Source organism: Puma concolor, chromosome D2, assembly GCF_028749965.1.
Source record: "Puma concolor isolate L17-30 chromosome D2, mPumCon1.1.hap2, whole genome shotgun sequence".
In the NCBI taxonomy this organism is placed as follows: Eukaryota; Metazoa; Chordata; class Mammalia; order Carnivora; family Felidae; genus Puma; species Puma concolor.
The window spans coordinates 75,583,096-75,597,644 of NC_141677.1; the positions used below are offsets into that span (position 1 = coordinate 75,583,096).

At 40.6% G+C, this 14,549-nt stretch overlaps 1 protein-coding gene across 2 annotated transcripts in view; it reads right to left on the reverse strand.

Moving 5' to 3' along the window:
* Positions 1 to 5,697: 5,697 nt before the first annotated feature.
* RAB11FIP2 (RAB11 family interacting protein 2) overlaps positions 5,698 to 14,549 on the reverse strand; it is a 39,244-nt gene continuing 30,392 nt past the window's right edge. The window contains exons 4-5 of one of the 2 annotated variants that reach the window (XM_025918254.2): positions 12,264 to 12,309; positions 5,698 to 6,447 (exon numbers count right to left, since the gene is read on the reverse strand). In XM_025918254.2, coding sequence (XP_025774039.1) covers positions 6,220 to 6,447; positions 12,264 to 12,309 — 274 coding nt within the window. In that variant the 3' untranslated portion in view covers positions 5,698 to 6,219. The remainder of the gene's footprint in view (positions 6,448 to 12,263; positions 12,310 to 14,549) is intronic. The other variant, XR_015241876.1, reaches the window with a different exon arrangement.

Sequence of the window (14,549 nt, forward strand, 5' to 3'; positions counted from 1 at the left end):
CCGATGGAGAAATCTGATTGCTGGTTTCCCAGCATAAATGCTGGTATGCCCAACAAATGATGAAACCATTGAACGTTTGACAAAGTTTAGGATGTGAGGAGTAAAAGAACGGAGTCAAGCATTCCTAGTGCATGTAATTACAGGTTTATTAAAAAATGTCGCTTGTAAGTAGGATCTCTGTACAATCACAAAAACGTGAAAGCATGCCATTTGTGTTATCATGTAAAACTATTTGGTGGGGGGGAGGAAATGTAGAATGTCAGACACCCAGGTCACAAGCCCCTTACCTTGGAAAACTGAACAGGAACGTTTCTGAGACAGGCATCGCGTTACAACAAACGCTAGGGGGAGAATGGCTACGTTAAGAGGATGTCCCTGTTCCTGGGGCACCTGGTTGGCTCAGTCAGTGAAGCGTCCAACTCTTGACTTCAGCTCGGGTCATGATCTCATGGTTCCTGGGTTTGAGCCCCGCGACAGCACGGAGCTTGCTTGGCATTCTCTCTTTCCCTCTCTCTGCCCCTCCCTTGCTCTCACTCTCTCTCCAAATAGATAAACACTTGGGGCTCCTGGGTGGCTCATCATGCATCTGCCTTCAGCTCAAGTCATGATCTCGCGGTTTGTGAGTTCGAGCCCCGCGTCAGGCTCTCTGCTGTCCTTGCGGAGCCCACTCCAGATCCTCTGTCTCCCTCTCTCTCTCACAAAAATAATAAAAATTAAACACTAAAAAAAAAAAAAAAAAGTGCCTCTTCCCAAATGTCCCCAAATATCTTTGTCTCAGTAGACTAAGGGAACATACGTGTGGGGACAGGCAGAAAGGGGAGCAATGTGGGGGGAGTGCAGGGATACGTTAAATGGACCCTCCCAGCAGTCAGAGAACAGGAAGGTCTTCTGGTCTGCAGAGAAATCCCTGGCTCCAAACGTGTGCAGCTTATGGCCCAAACTACTCCACACGGATCCCATCTCACCGTCTGGAGTGACAGAACTGCCTAATACGCTGCCATACACATAACGGCACCCAAGCCATCCTCCTTCCATTCCTGCCTCCTGCAGCCAGCACCGGCACGGGCAGGTGCGCCCTGGGACTGCTGGGCCGAGAGGGTGGAAGCGGTGACGGGTGAGTGATTTCTGCTGGACGGTAAGGGGCGAGAGGTGCTATGGGTCTGCCAACTTACTCTCGAGTTTCACACGTCGATTTTTCGCTAGTCGTCTTCACTTTCCTCTGAAAGCCTGTACGGTTCTAACCGTACAGGGCTGTTGTGAGGAGTAAATAAAATAACGTCTAACGAGGGGCGCCAGGGTGGCTCAGTCGGTTGAGTGTCTTGACTCTTGACGTCAGCTCGTGATCCCAGGGTTGTGGGATCGAGCCCTGTGTCAGGCTCTGTGCTGAGCATGAAGCCTGCTTAGGATTCTCTTTGTCTCTCCCTCTGCCCCTCTCCCCCACGCGCACTCTCCCTCTCTCCCTCCCAAATTAACATTTTTAAAAATGCAGAAATAGGAAGCGTTCAAGAGAGGCCTTAGCCTCCATCTAAATACTAAAATGTCATTCACTACCAAGCTGTAAGTTCCAATTTTGTGAGGGGATGCCTCACACACAGAGGGCACTCACACATCTGTTGAAGAACGTCCACTCTAAGGTGCTGGAAAACCACTCTGAGTCACTTTGCAAAACAACTTCCACAGTGAAGTGAGTTTAGGCCTTAAAATACACTTGCTATCGTAATACATCAAGTAAGAGGCATCCTAAGTACTTTTCAAAGGCAAGAAGGACTCACGTACAAATGCGTACATCCTACAGTCTTCTCTGCAGTAAGAAATTATGACAACCAGTGGTGCCCGGGGGGCTCAGTCGTTTGAGCGGCCGACTTCGGCTCAGGTCACCATCTCATGGCTCTTGAGTTCGAACCCCGCGTCAGGCTCTGTGCTGACAGCTCGGAGCCTGGAGCCTGCTTCGGATTCGGTGTCTCCCTCTCTCTCTCTGCCCCCTCCCCCCTCTTGCGCTGTGTGTGTGTGTCTCTCTCTCTCAAAAATAAACATTAAAAAAAATTTTTAATAAAAAAATAAAGGAAATTATGACAACTGAATTAAGATTAGACACTTTAATCAACTATAATAAATCAATACTTATATATTATATAAAATTCTGATTCATGCATCAGATTACATAAATTATACAGCTGTCACGTATGCAATGCTTACAGACTTTTGAGTTTGTACCTGCAAAAAAACGTATACAAGTTTCCAGAGCTTTTTACTTAAGTGTAATACTCATCAGTTATAAATAATGCTTTTATCTTTCAAATACCTGCTAAATATATACACTTACAGATCTGCAGCATTTTTTTTTTGTACCTCGAAAAACGAACCACCTGGGAGCTTCAAGGATTAATGAGTCCAATGTATCGTTTTTTTACAGACTTCCATTCCATCGTAAGAGTGGAAAATGTCAATGCCGACATAGGAAATAAATGAAATAAAACGTCAACTCTAGTTTAATGCTCGAAAGCTTCTACACTTCCTATTAAATACATCAGAAAACCCTTCATATGCAGATTAATTAGTTAAGGTGCTACCTATTGCATATTAAATACTTCCAATGATTGCATCTGGGTTATTCAGGTTATAAAGCTGTGGAAACGGGGGCCTGCGATGTGTGCTGACAGACCCCTACATCTCCATAAACCGGCGGCACCGTGGTCCTTTACCTCCTACTTCAAAGACGTCAAGTGAATGAGCATGCTTTATGCGCACGCACACACACGACACCTAGCATATCTAGAAGACACGTGAACACATGGACAGCAAAAAGTTTCGGCTGGATTTACAAATCCAAGGTAGGGTGCTTCTCCTAAAAAGGCTACAGAGGGAAAATAACAAGCTCCAGTGTAACAATGACTAGATACATTGAAGACAGCAGTTTTTTAGTTTCTGTTTTAAGATTCTCCTTGCTAAACAATAAGCACTCTGATGGGGGTGGGAGGCAGGAGGGAGGCGAGGCTGGAGGGAAAGGTGATGGACGGATGTGAGGAAAGCAAGTCTGTCACTAATGCGCTGAGTTTTACTTAGGGGTCCATTCATGAAATCCTTTCCAATACGAGGCAACATCTTCACAGCTGGAAAATTACAAGTAAATCTTCATTTACTGCCAAAAGCAACAGACGTAGCTGTGCATAATCTACGGATAATATGACGTTCCCGGGAGGACGGCAAACTAGGCTCAATGTAGAATACAGCGGCACAAAGAAATACCTAAACGTTTTCGTGAATGGGTGACGTGTCACTTTATATACATTTCCCAGGTCTGACCCTGGTATTCAGAAAACGAAACCTGACGCATGGGATGGTAGGACAGACAGCGTGTTCAACTTTCAAAGCCAAATTTTGGAACTGGAAGGGAACCGACTGTAAAACACTGTTATGAAAATAATAGCAGACATACTTTTATCGGTAACAGAAGTACGTTCGCCGAAGATAGGTTTAGGATAGATACCCATTCTGGGATTTCAGGAAATTCTCTCACAGTGGGAATGCCCTACCGCATGCAGTTTTCAGCATAAAAGCAAAAGTTAAATCTGTTTATAAAGTCTATTGTGCTGTGCATCATTTAATGAGCACACGTAGTTTATTTCTATTTCTACGCTACTAACAAAATACACCACTGGAATGCTTAAAAGTCACATTTTGGAGAAATTAACTAAAGGTGATCTTGATGGCCTTTTTCCTACAACATTAGAAACTAAAACTACTCTGTTTGCACTTCTGTCCAAACATGGAAACACTGATGTGTTTACTTGGGAACTCATTTTTACTTTTTGACTTTAGCATATTGTAGTGACCAATTACGAAAACATACAAGAAGTTGTACTCTGGGTCACGAGTGGAAGTTCATAAACACTGGAACGACACTTGGACCCAAATGCCGACAATCAGCCATGACAAGTGCTGATTCAGTTTTCAATACAAGTCTTGTCTTAGATTTAAAAACAAAAGTATCGATTCAGTTATAACCAAATCATTCACATCTGATTGGTCTAATCCTTAACAGTTTCATATTGGCAAAGAATCTCTCCTCAAAAGCAAATTTCCTCATAAAAAGAGCAGTATTTGAGTAATACTTTTTAATGAACTCGATTTACATAAAACATATCCCCAATACGAAACTGACATCTTTTGGCCAAAGCATATTGAAATATCGGCAGATAATCTATCACAATACTGCAAACACATGGACTTTAGTATTTTAAAAAGTATAAGAAGAGCTTCGGTTGTACTAACATCAGAAAAAAAAATGCTGGAAGTTTTGTAATATTTAATGTTAACTAAAAGTGGCACCGTGTTAAAAAAAATGACTCAGACCTCAAATGGGAAAATAAAATACTAATAAACCAAATTCTGAGGGTCATTACAGAAATTTATAAGTGGGGAAAAAAAGGTTGGTGGAAGTTATTTTTCCTTCTCCATTTCTTCATTTAAAAAGTTATTTAATTTTTGAAGAAAGAAAAAAAAATCCTAATTTTTTGTATGTAGGAGAAGTTCTCAGAATTTTCCAAATGTATGCTCTCATAGGAAAACTAAAGAGTCAGCTAACACAAATAAGCAATTTTAGCTTATGAATCTAAACTTGGCCAAGTATTATCTGATTCAGAATATTAAAATGAGCCAAACTCTTCTCTCTGCTTTGCATTGAACTTTCAATGGAGTCTTCATAGAGATAAATATTAGACAAAAATGAGGTTCATTAAAAGACTGCAGAATAGATGTCTCCAGAGACAAGCAAATTTTCCCATTTGAAAACTGGAGACACAGATTCAGTGTTTCATAATTTATTTTAGATTTTTACGGGAAAAAATAAGCAGATGATTAGAGATATTTGTAGACCACTGTTTTCCACTGTAAATTTCAGGCTAATTTCGTACAGATATATCAAGATAATTTTTGGAAGTATTGGCATTTGGGGGGAACTGACTTAAGAAAAGGGCCAACATATAATTCTGTGATAAACCAATTCTTAAGGGCAGATGTAGAACTGTGTCCAGGGCCACGCTAGTGAAGGTCTGTTCCAACAATTCCCTCTTCCTTCGGTGACTCTTCTTCTGGTTCAAGACCCAAATGCAACCATCTGTTCTATTATTTACGTAACTTGAAACTAAGCCTAATTCTTCATTCCTCAAATTTGCTCGTTGCTTTGGGTTATCAGGCATCAGATGATCACCTCCTTTTTTCCCTCAGAATGATTTTCAGATCTAACTTCCTAATATCTTTCGGGCTAGTGATCTAAAGGCATTCAGAATCTCAACAAAACAGACGACCTTAGCTTCTCTTGGACTTAAACGAAACTCAAACGTGAAGACAACAAGTTACTCTCCTGAAGCTAATCAAGTTTCCTAAAATAGGTCATGCTTCAAAAAACTACAAAAACAAAAACAAAAACAAAACTCACAAAACTTTGGATCATTCCTTTCAGAAAAAGAGCAACATCTGATACTGGAATAACACAGGGGAGCAGCTCTGTGAAACCAAGGTTCACAAAGTCAAGAGCGATCTGAAGCAGCTTCCCGGTAACAAACCGTACGTGATACGGTAGCGATGACGATTTTGTTTTGCATCGAGAGAGCACACATAGATCTTCACATTGAGAAATTGGTATCTTAATTTTAGAGGCAACCAGTTGTTCTTAAATGTTTTAAAAACACATGTATATATGAGGTATATGCATGTATTTTATACACAAAGATACATGAACATATATTCACGTACACATACGGATGCATATAAAATAGGAACTTTTTTTTTGAGTGTTTACAATGAACGGTATTCCTGCAGCTAAATGTGTCTACAAACCGACTTCTGAGAAACCGGCCACGGCGTCGATTCTGCTTTAGGAGAAATCTATTCCTGAGGAATCACGAGTCGTGTACTTCCGAAGCTGCCCCTAGGCCTATGGCAGGTTCGTGGGCGACACCAGCACCTAAGTGAAGCCGAAGGAACTGCTTATTCATGGAGAATCTGGCCCCTTTTCACTTTAAAAGTGTAAATAATTTAGCTCACTTCACAGGTCACTCTTGAGAGTCCCTGCTAGTATTTACTCGGAACGTAGTTTTTCGCAAGGAAGGCGAGTATGTAACGAAGCCTGATCATGTGGTTTCTCGCAGTACCGAGATTTCCTTCTTCCTTTGTCTCTTTTCTTCTTGCCCCTAACGCAAGCACAGTACGACTGGCTTATTAACTGTTGGCGAACTTGCCAGCTTTCCGGGACGGTTCGTATGGCACTCTGAGGATACTGGGCGTCTCCTCCATGACCCTTACGAGGAGGTTGTCGATGTAGTCCTCGAGTTCCCGGATGTGCGTGTCTTTCCTCCTGAGGAGCTCTTTGTGCTTCACCAGCTCCTGTAGGACCTCCTCGTAGGTCAGACCACGATACCCTGCGGTGGCATCAAAAGGGTTGCTGTCCTGGAACAGGAGAAAGGTGGTCATTTCAGTAGACAGAACATGGCCAGGGGGAGGGGACGGCAAGGTAAGAATTATCTGGAACTTCAACTTTTGGTTTTTCAAACCCCGATCAAGTTTCTTCTGTGTCCTTGGCTAGAACCAATGTGACGTTCAGAGTGGCCAGCCAGTCCTGAGGCAAGAATTAGGGCGGACACACCAAAGCCTCGATTGCAATTCTAAATCTTTCTAGAACGGTTCCTTACGTTGTGGACAGTGTCCTAATAGACGAAATTGAACACCCAATTTAGGATTAACAGATAAAATGCTCTACAACAAACATAATTAAAATAGACAAAGACTAAAAATCTCTAAGATTTGACTTGGAAAAACTCGAAGTAGCTATGGAAAAGTATACATTTGCACAATAGCTTAGCCCTCATGGACTGCTTCTACTGAACTGTGGTTTGATGCTCTGACTTTGGCTTTTTGCTGAAGATGGTTTCAAAAAGCAGCCGTATCAAATCTGCGTCTCCAATTTGCTGTAAAATGTTCAAGTCGTTCAGAATTAAACCAATGAGCAGCCTTGTAAGAAGTAATTACCCATGGGAGTAATTTCCGTTTTAGTTTAGAGGCAAACAAAGCTTTTTCTCCCCTCAGTAACTGGTCTATTTCCTCCTCCTAGGACTACTACCCACATTAACTCATTTCCCTTTTTGCCCTGGTTATTAGGAAACTCAGACTTCAACTACACTCATGCTAACTAACACTTAGGATTAGTGGATCTGTGTTCTCTCATTCACTCATTTACTTATTTTGCTAACTTTATCCTATTGACGAATGTTCCTTTTTACACAAAAATAATAAAACAGAGAAAGACATGGATTCGACCTTTATTACAAAGCATTCTAATATTAAAAGAAAAACATCTGTCATAAATTTAATCGAAACAGCACTGGAACGTCACCTATGGTGTGGAGTATTTAGATTTTTCATTATATGTGTATATATGCAATATGTAGATATGTCCAAATATAAAGTAACAACTTTTATGCCTTTTTTACACAGTTCTGTCCTTAATCAACAACTTAAAAAAGGTTTTTATCACTTTCTTTCAAAACATTTCCATTTGGCTTTAAGGGAAAAAAAACCCTGTAATACTGAGGAAACGGGTCTAGCTCTTAAGGACTAACTGATCTAATCTATCCAGTGGAGGGTAGAGAACGGGGACTGCTGGGTAAATGCAGAAAGGCCTTTGACTCTTTTTTCTCTTCACTGGGTTAAATTTGTCTTTAGTCCTTTTTCAGGATCTACTTTAATTTGATATGTGTCTGGTGCTCATGAGGAAAGTCAAAGTGTAACTTTTTATCCCCTCCTCCCCACCCCGGCACCTTGACTTTGCTGTCCAGAGAAACACCTGAAGTACAGATGCCCATTTGATGCTTAGGTTATCAAAGTCACTCCCTTCTCAAGGATAAAGGAAAAATTCAGGACCCAAAACTGATCCAACGCCATGGGCATCTGAAGCAGTGCGCTCTGCTCGTTTAAAGGAGGAAACGTGATTCAAGGCGTAAGGGTCAACAGTAGGTAATCCGTGGAGAACAGCTGGAAAATAATTTGGTTCAGGACAGAGTGCCAAGAGGCTGAAATGGTAGGTTCCGACAGACTGTCAAGGATGCTGGATGCTATTATTAAGGACTTTTGAGACTTACTGCAATGGTGAGGAAGCCATGGAAGGTTTCTACACAGAGGCAGAGTATGATTAAAGCGAAGTTCTAGGAAAATTAAAATGGGAGCAGTGGGTAGGATCATTTGGAGGAGCTTAGTTGTAAAGCTACTGAATGAAACATTAAAGGCAAGTAATAAAAGCCTCCAACAGATTAGCAGAAAGGACAGAGCGGATGCTAACGGAAAAGTGAGCTTCCATTCCATAAGATTATATTTAAAACAACTTATTTTAGCACTAGAAACTGGGAGCAGATACAACTTTATGAGTCATATTACCTTTGTCCCTAAAAACATTTAAGAATATTACTTCACAACAACTCTGGAGAGAAGTGTTGGTTTACTTTTTATTTTCTTCTCTCTCAATCTTTTGTAATAATAAGACTATACACACACACACATAGACACACACACAGACTCACATGTTTACTAACTTACATAACTGGTCATGAGCAGTTTAGAGATATAAAACTTATAATTTCCTAACCACATTCTTGTTAAACATTTATTACATTAAGCAGATTTCTAAAGAAAAGATAAGCTACAGTAGTACTCAATACTGAGGTAAGTATATTTTTAAAATGTCTTAAAAATAAGCTAAACTTTCTTACTATAACCTAAGTAATTCTGCATAGATTTGACACAGATACCGGCCTAGGCCTCACTTCCCTTATCTGATAAATGAGATGTTCTCCACGGTTCCTTTCAATTCTAAGATTTCCTGGTCTACAAAGCAATTTTTTTCTGAACTCCATTTTTAAAAAAGTAGCGACATCCAACTCATGTGACTTCATTTATCTAATAAAACATTTACCGAAAAACAGAGTTCTTGTGCGAACTGCAGGGGTTAATGAAATTGCACTAAATGGAGTTCATTACTGCCGAGTTGACTGTTTTATGTGTTTTCTTAGTTTAACATAATAAGAGCGTCAGCCTGAGTCTCTCTAATCTTAATCAAATTACACATATATGAACTGATTCCTCCAAACTAATTAAGTGACGATACACAGTTAGAAAATCATTCAGATGGTTATATTTACCACCACACCAGGACTATCAGATAATGTAATGGAAATCGTTTTTAAACATTTCTGTGAAGACAATGAGGATGAAGAACATGTCAAAGAATCCTTATTTTGACATGTGTAGTTTACATGAAAGCCATGATATGAATCGATCTAACAATTTAATCTCTCAAAACAATTACCGTAAATACTGCTCAACGCTTTAAAGCCATAATCTGGCGTAGAAAAGCCACTATTTGGCTTATTTTTCCCCCCTCCTGACCATCTAATACTTATATATAGACAGATTTCCTGGAAATACATTTCTGGCCTTCTCAATAAATTTTCCATTTGTCCTTTTATGTGAAAATTTCCCCCCAAATTTCTGCATTGAGTTTCTAGACAGGAAAACATCTTAGAAACACATGTACTATAAACTATATTCTGGAAAAGAATATAAAATAATTAAAAACAGTTTTGTGCTTAGTTCCAGGTTTCATCCCACAGTTGAAAGCCAGTTAACCCTTCTAATTTTAGGCATCAGATGCTTGCACTGACTGACCTATTCAGTGAATACATATAGATGTCTCCTTCTGTTCGTTGATACAATTCCCAACAAAATAATACAGACTAATATTAACACATACAATAGGGAATGGAGTTATTTGCTGGTTACAAAAGTCCTTTGGCTTGAAGAGGAAAACTCTCAGGCAAATATAAAAATTAATTATTTTTCCAAAAGATATTTCTAACACTGTTCTCAGAAGAACTTCTAAAACTGAGAAACCTCCAAACTGGTGGAGACTCAAATAACCCCAGCAGGGCTCCTAGGTACTCAGTATTTATTCCTCCAGCACTCCGTACAGACAGCACGTATGTTTTTAAGCTGTCTTCTTGTATTGAGATTTAACGTAAATGTGTCTTCTCTCTTCCCCTCTCACGACCCATCCTTTGTCATCCCCACGGAACTTCGGTTCAAAATTTCCATACGCAGATATCAGACAGTGGGGATGGGGTGAGAGGACAGCAGAATCGTGACGTGAAGTTTTCCAATCGGAATTTTAAGTAACACAGTTGTACGAAAGACTTTTGAGAATTACCAGGGAGCTATTTTTACTTCACACGTAGCCTAGCCTTTTACACCGGGAAATTTATATTTTTTGCAATATTGAAATTTAAACAAAAGCAAATTATCAGGACTCAAAATAACTGGAGGTTTCAAGAGAGGTTGTCCTGGCAACCAAATATTGGTGGGGCACTAACTGCCATCCAAGGCGGCCAGGGGAAAGAGACAGAAAGATGAAGGCTTGGCATTCTCTGATCTTCTCATTATTGTTCTAATGAGGAACTTTGCTCTGGGAATATCATCTCAGCTACTTTCACATCTTTTGTCCGACTGCCTTCACCTCCCTTTCAGTTCTTAATTAGGCCTTAAAGAGCTCGCGCTGCCCTTTCAACTGGCTACTGCTCCTGTTTAAACACTGCGCTTTCACAGACAGGTGTTGGCACCAGCATGGAAGACATACAAACTTAATTACAAAATACTAGGCCCAGAAGGGGAAAAAATAACTTGGGGGATGGCTCTTATTGGAGAACTTAATGTAAATTACTTCAAACATCTTATAATCTTCAACAGAAGAATTGTTCAAATGCTTTCCCTCAATAACGATCCGGAGAAGGATGAGCTTTCTCCTCTTAATTGCATCCTGCGGTAAATTAACAACACCTAGTAATCCTTCAACTGTCATTTAGAAGAGTTAGTATTCCAGAGAAAAAGAATCGCACATCAAGGATTCTTTTATCACCTTTAAATCCTTTAACTAAAACAATTTTCACATTTATATTTCTTTAAAGAATTCTAAGGATGCTTTTACGGCAATAAATCACAAGATTGGGAAAAGTACATTTACAAGCACACAGAAATTGTAATTAAGGTTACTTAATAAACAATAGCTGCACATTAAATCGATTTTTTGATGTTGCATTTTGTTTGAGATTAAGTAACCGCCTGATAGAATTCATTTTACTATCTGATCAAAGGCTGACTTCATATATTCTGACATTTTCTCGCCAGACTGCCATATTATAAAGACTCGAGTATTTATGAAACATCAAAACTTATAAATCATTTACATAAAACAGCAAAAATGCAGTACAAAGTCCTTTGCTTCTATAATGCTTTCTATAATTTTAAATACAAATAACTACATTTAGAACGGTTTATACACCACACCAGTTTCTTCTAGGCATATCACATCATAGAAAATTGCGATATGTTATTGCTTTAAAAAATTCTTATTATACATCTGGATCACACACATTAAGGACAGATGGTTCAAACAGCAACCACCAGCCTCTTGGAATAAAGGCTCTATTTCTGTTATTCAGTGGGAATCCAGTTTTCTACCGAGAACATGTGCCCATATTTTTGTACAGTAACTTACTCTCTAGATTTTAATGCTTTTAGAATCGACTGAAGATGCAGTGAACTCTGAACAGAGATCCAAACCTGGACTTCAAACACAGTAAAATGAAGTTAAGATATCTGAATGATCCTTGCAAAATGTGAGTTACATTTAGATGGTCGCTTCCAAGCCTGTTAATATATTTGGTTTTGTTCTAAGAAGGTAAGTGTCCTAAAGGTTCTTTCAAAGGCTCTCCCGGCTACCTCGATCTCTTGCCAAGATGCTTTTCCTATTCTTGAAAGTTAACAGGCAGTTTTATTCTTTCTTCGATCTTTGTCACAACAACAAAAAACGTCCATTTTCTCCCCACGCTCTCATTTCATAACCGTGATGTTGACCTTGACCTACAGCTTTCACATTAATTTTAACAGTCTGTAAACAAAATGTGTAGATTCTAAGTTGGCTTCAGTTATAACTCTAATACTGCTTGAATCTCTACACATCATAAAGTCACGCCCTATCGTACGTTAAAGACTGAGTTTGAATTTTGCTTTTCTTCTTTCTCCCCAGATGACCACATTAAGCTATCATCCAAAGGTAACTGAGGGGTTCAGGATGAAGGTTTTTTCAAAAATGTATGCCAGGCAGAAGGTCGGTTTGTGGTTTCTTTTCTGATGATGCACTAACCCCCCCCTCGGCAACTTACCGGGATTTTCCTGAGGTCCTCATTGCTTGTTGGATTCATATGAAAACTAAGTAACAAAAGACAAACATCCATGTTAAAAGCATATCACACAGTCCACAGTGGTTGAGGAAACAAAAACATACGTTTTTAACCCACACTGCACGAACAATTTCTAAAGTCCTAATTTACTTGGACGAATGAAACCTAATCCAGGATGTAGAAGAAAAACAGTATTTACTCAACATCCTAAAGTATCTATAATTTTAAACTTTAAAGGAAAACCCTCCAGTTATTATCAGAACTGAAGAACTATATATAAATAGATACAGTTTCTAAACATCTTTATAAACATAAGCGATTTTACCCAGCAGGAGAGTTTATAAAACTGAATTTTATAACTTACTTATTTTACATACATGCACTCACCTCAAGCCTTGTACTATAAACTATGGAGAATTCAATAAATGTAGGTTGGAAAGACTGGAGAATACATGAGTTAAAGCAATCTTTTAAAAACATTATACAGGTATTAGAAAAATTAACTTTTATACACTATCCTCTCAATGAGAACGGAGTCAGAGTTGTATGAACCATTTCCGTCATTAACGTGATTTCCAAGCAACTGGCCTTCAAAATTTAAATACCCCAATGGACCCAAACAAAATGTGTCTTCCATGCAGAGAGTAACAGAACGTCACAGCTGAATGCTATAATCATTTTCTTCTTTGAAACATGTCCATTAGGAAGGGGCTGTGACCAAAAAGAGGCTGAACTTCAAAGCCATCTGATGAGTAAATATTTCATCATTGCCATTCAAGTTTAACTCTGACCCGGCACTTAAGAGTATTGGACATTAGAGCCTCGACAAAGCATTACTGTCCTCGGAACCTTTTTACCCCCCTTCCCCCAAACAAAAAGACTTAACTGTAAAGTATACATTTTTTTTTTTTCATTATCTGTGCTTTATCAGCCAAATAATTGGAATCCTTTGAAGAAATTCACTTTTAAAACTTTTGGCGGTGTGCAAGAAAAGTCTCAGCTGGATGCGACGTCTGGAAAATCCCTATCGCTGCAGGTGCACGGCCCAAGCGGTCAATCTGCAGGGCCTCTGTGCCCGTACCTGCACGGGAGAATAACTCACAAACCCGACGCTTCATCGGCTAGGACTAAGATCTGGAGTACAAGCTTCCAGAACTGATTGCTGACCTTCTCTAGCTAGAATCCCTGTGGATAAATTTGGTATTTCAGTAGAGCCGGGTGCCATGGCAGAGCATATTAACACACGTTTTAAATACCTACAAACGAACACGCCGTCAGCAGGCTGACGCGGCTGAGCCACTCTCTCCTTCCCTGTCTTTGTGGTGTCTGTATGGTTCCAGACTAGAGTCAGTGGTGCCAGCAAAGCCGCAAGAGCCTGACAAAAGAGTGGCTTAAGAGAAAATACCAAAAATAAAATCCGTTATCGTACGGCACAGCTAGGCCGGGGGTGCCGTGGGAGCAGCTAACACATGCGGTTCCCGTCCTGCCCATTTTCAGTCCAAGGCGGCCCACGGCAGACCAGTGGGACGACTCCCTCCCGGCCGTCGCCTCACAGCACACCGCTGTCCCGAAGAGGACAAGAGACACATCCAGCTGCGTTTCCCTCCGTCCCACTGAGTCTCAAGGACAACGCGATTTACAGTCGGGGTTGCAGCACGCCTCAGTGGTTAAAGGAGAGGAGTGACCGAGGGCCCCGGAGCCAAGTGGCATCAACGCAAATCCTGATTCTGCCCTAATCTTGCCGTGTGACCCTGAGCAAGTCACTTAACGGTGCGTTGTCTGTAAAATGGGGCTGCGGACGCACCTGCACAGAGACTCCCGGAAAGACGAAGAGTTAGCAACATGGACAACACCCAGCAGAGTGACCCACAGGACGTGTTCAGCAAATTACTGAGTAAACATCTACCCAGCACTTGGACTGTGCCAGATACGATTCTAAGCACCTGACCAAAGTTAACCCATTTAATCTTTACAACCCTCAAGGTGGGTATGACTTTCATTTTCAGAACAAGGAAACGAGTCGCAGACAGGTTAGGTAACTTGAGTGTGGTCCCACGGCTGGTAAGAGAGGCAGGGCGGGGTGGGGTATCTGGCCTTCGAATCTGTCCTCTTCACTGTGACACAGAGCCCAAGCTCTCTGCTCACTGGGCACCGGCGGCACGGCTGAGGCCCGGAACAGGCAGGACGCGTGGATTACCCAGAAAAGAAACACCACCTCCTTTGAGTGAGCACACGGCAGAGCTGTGGCTGGGGAGGTGGGGAGCACGC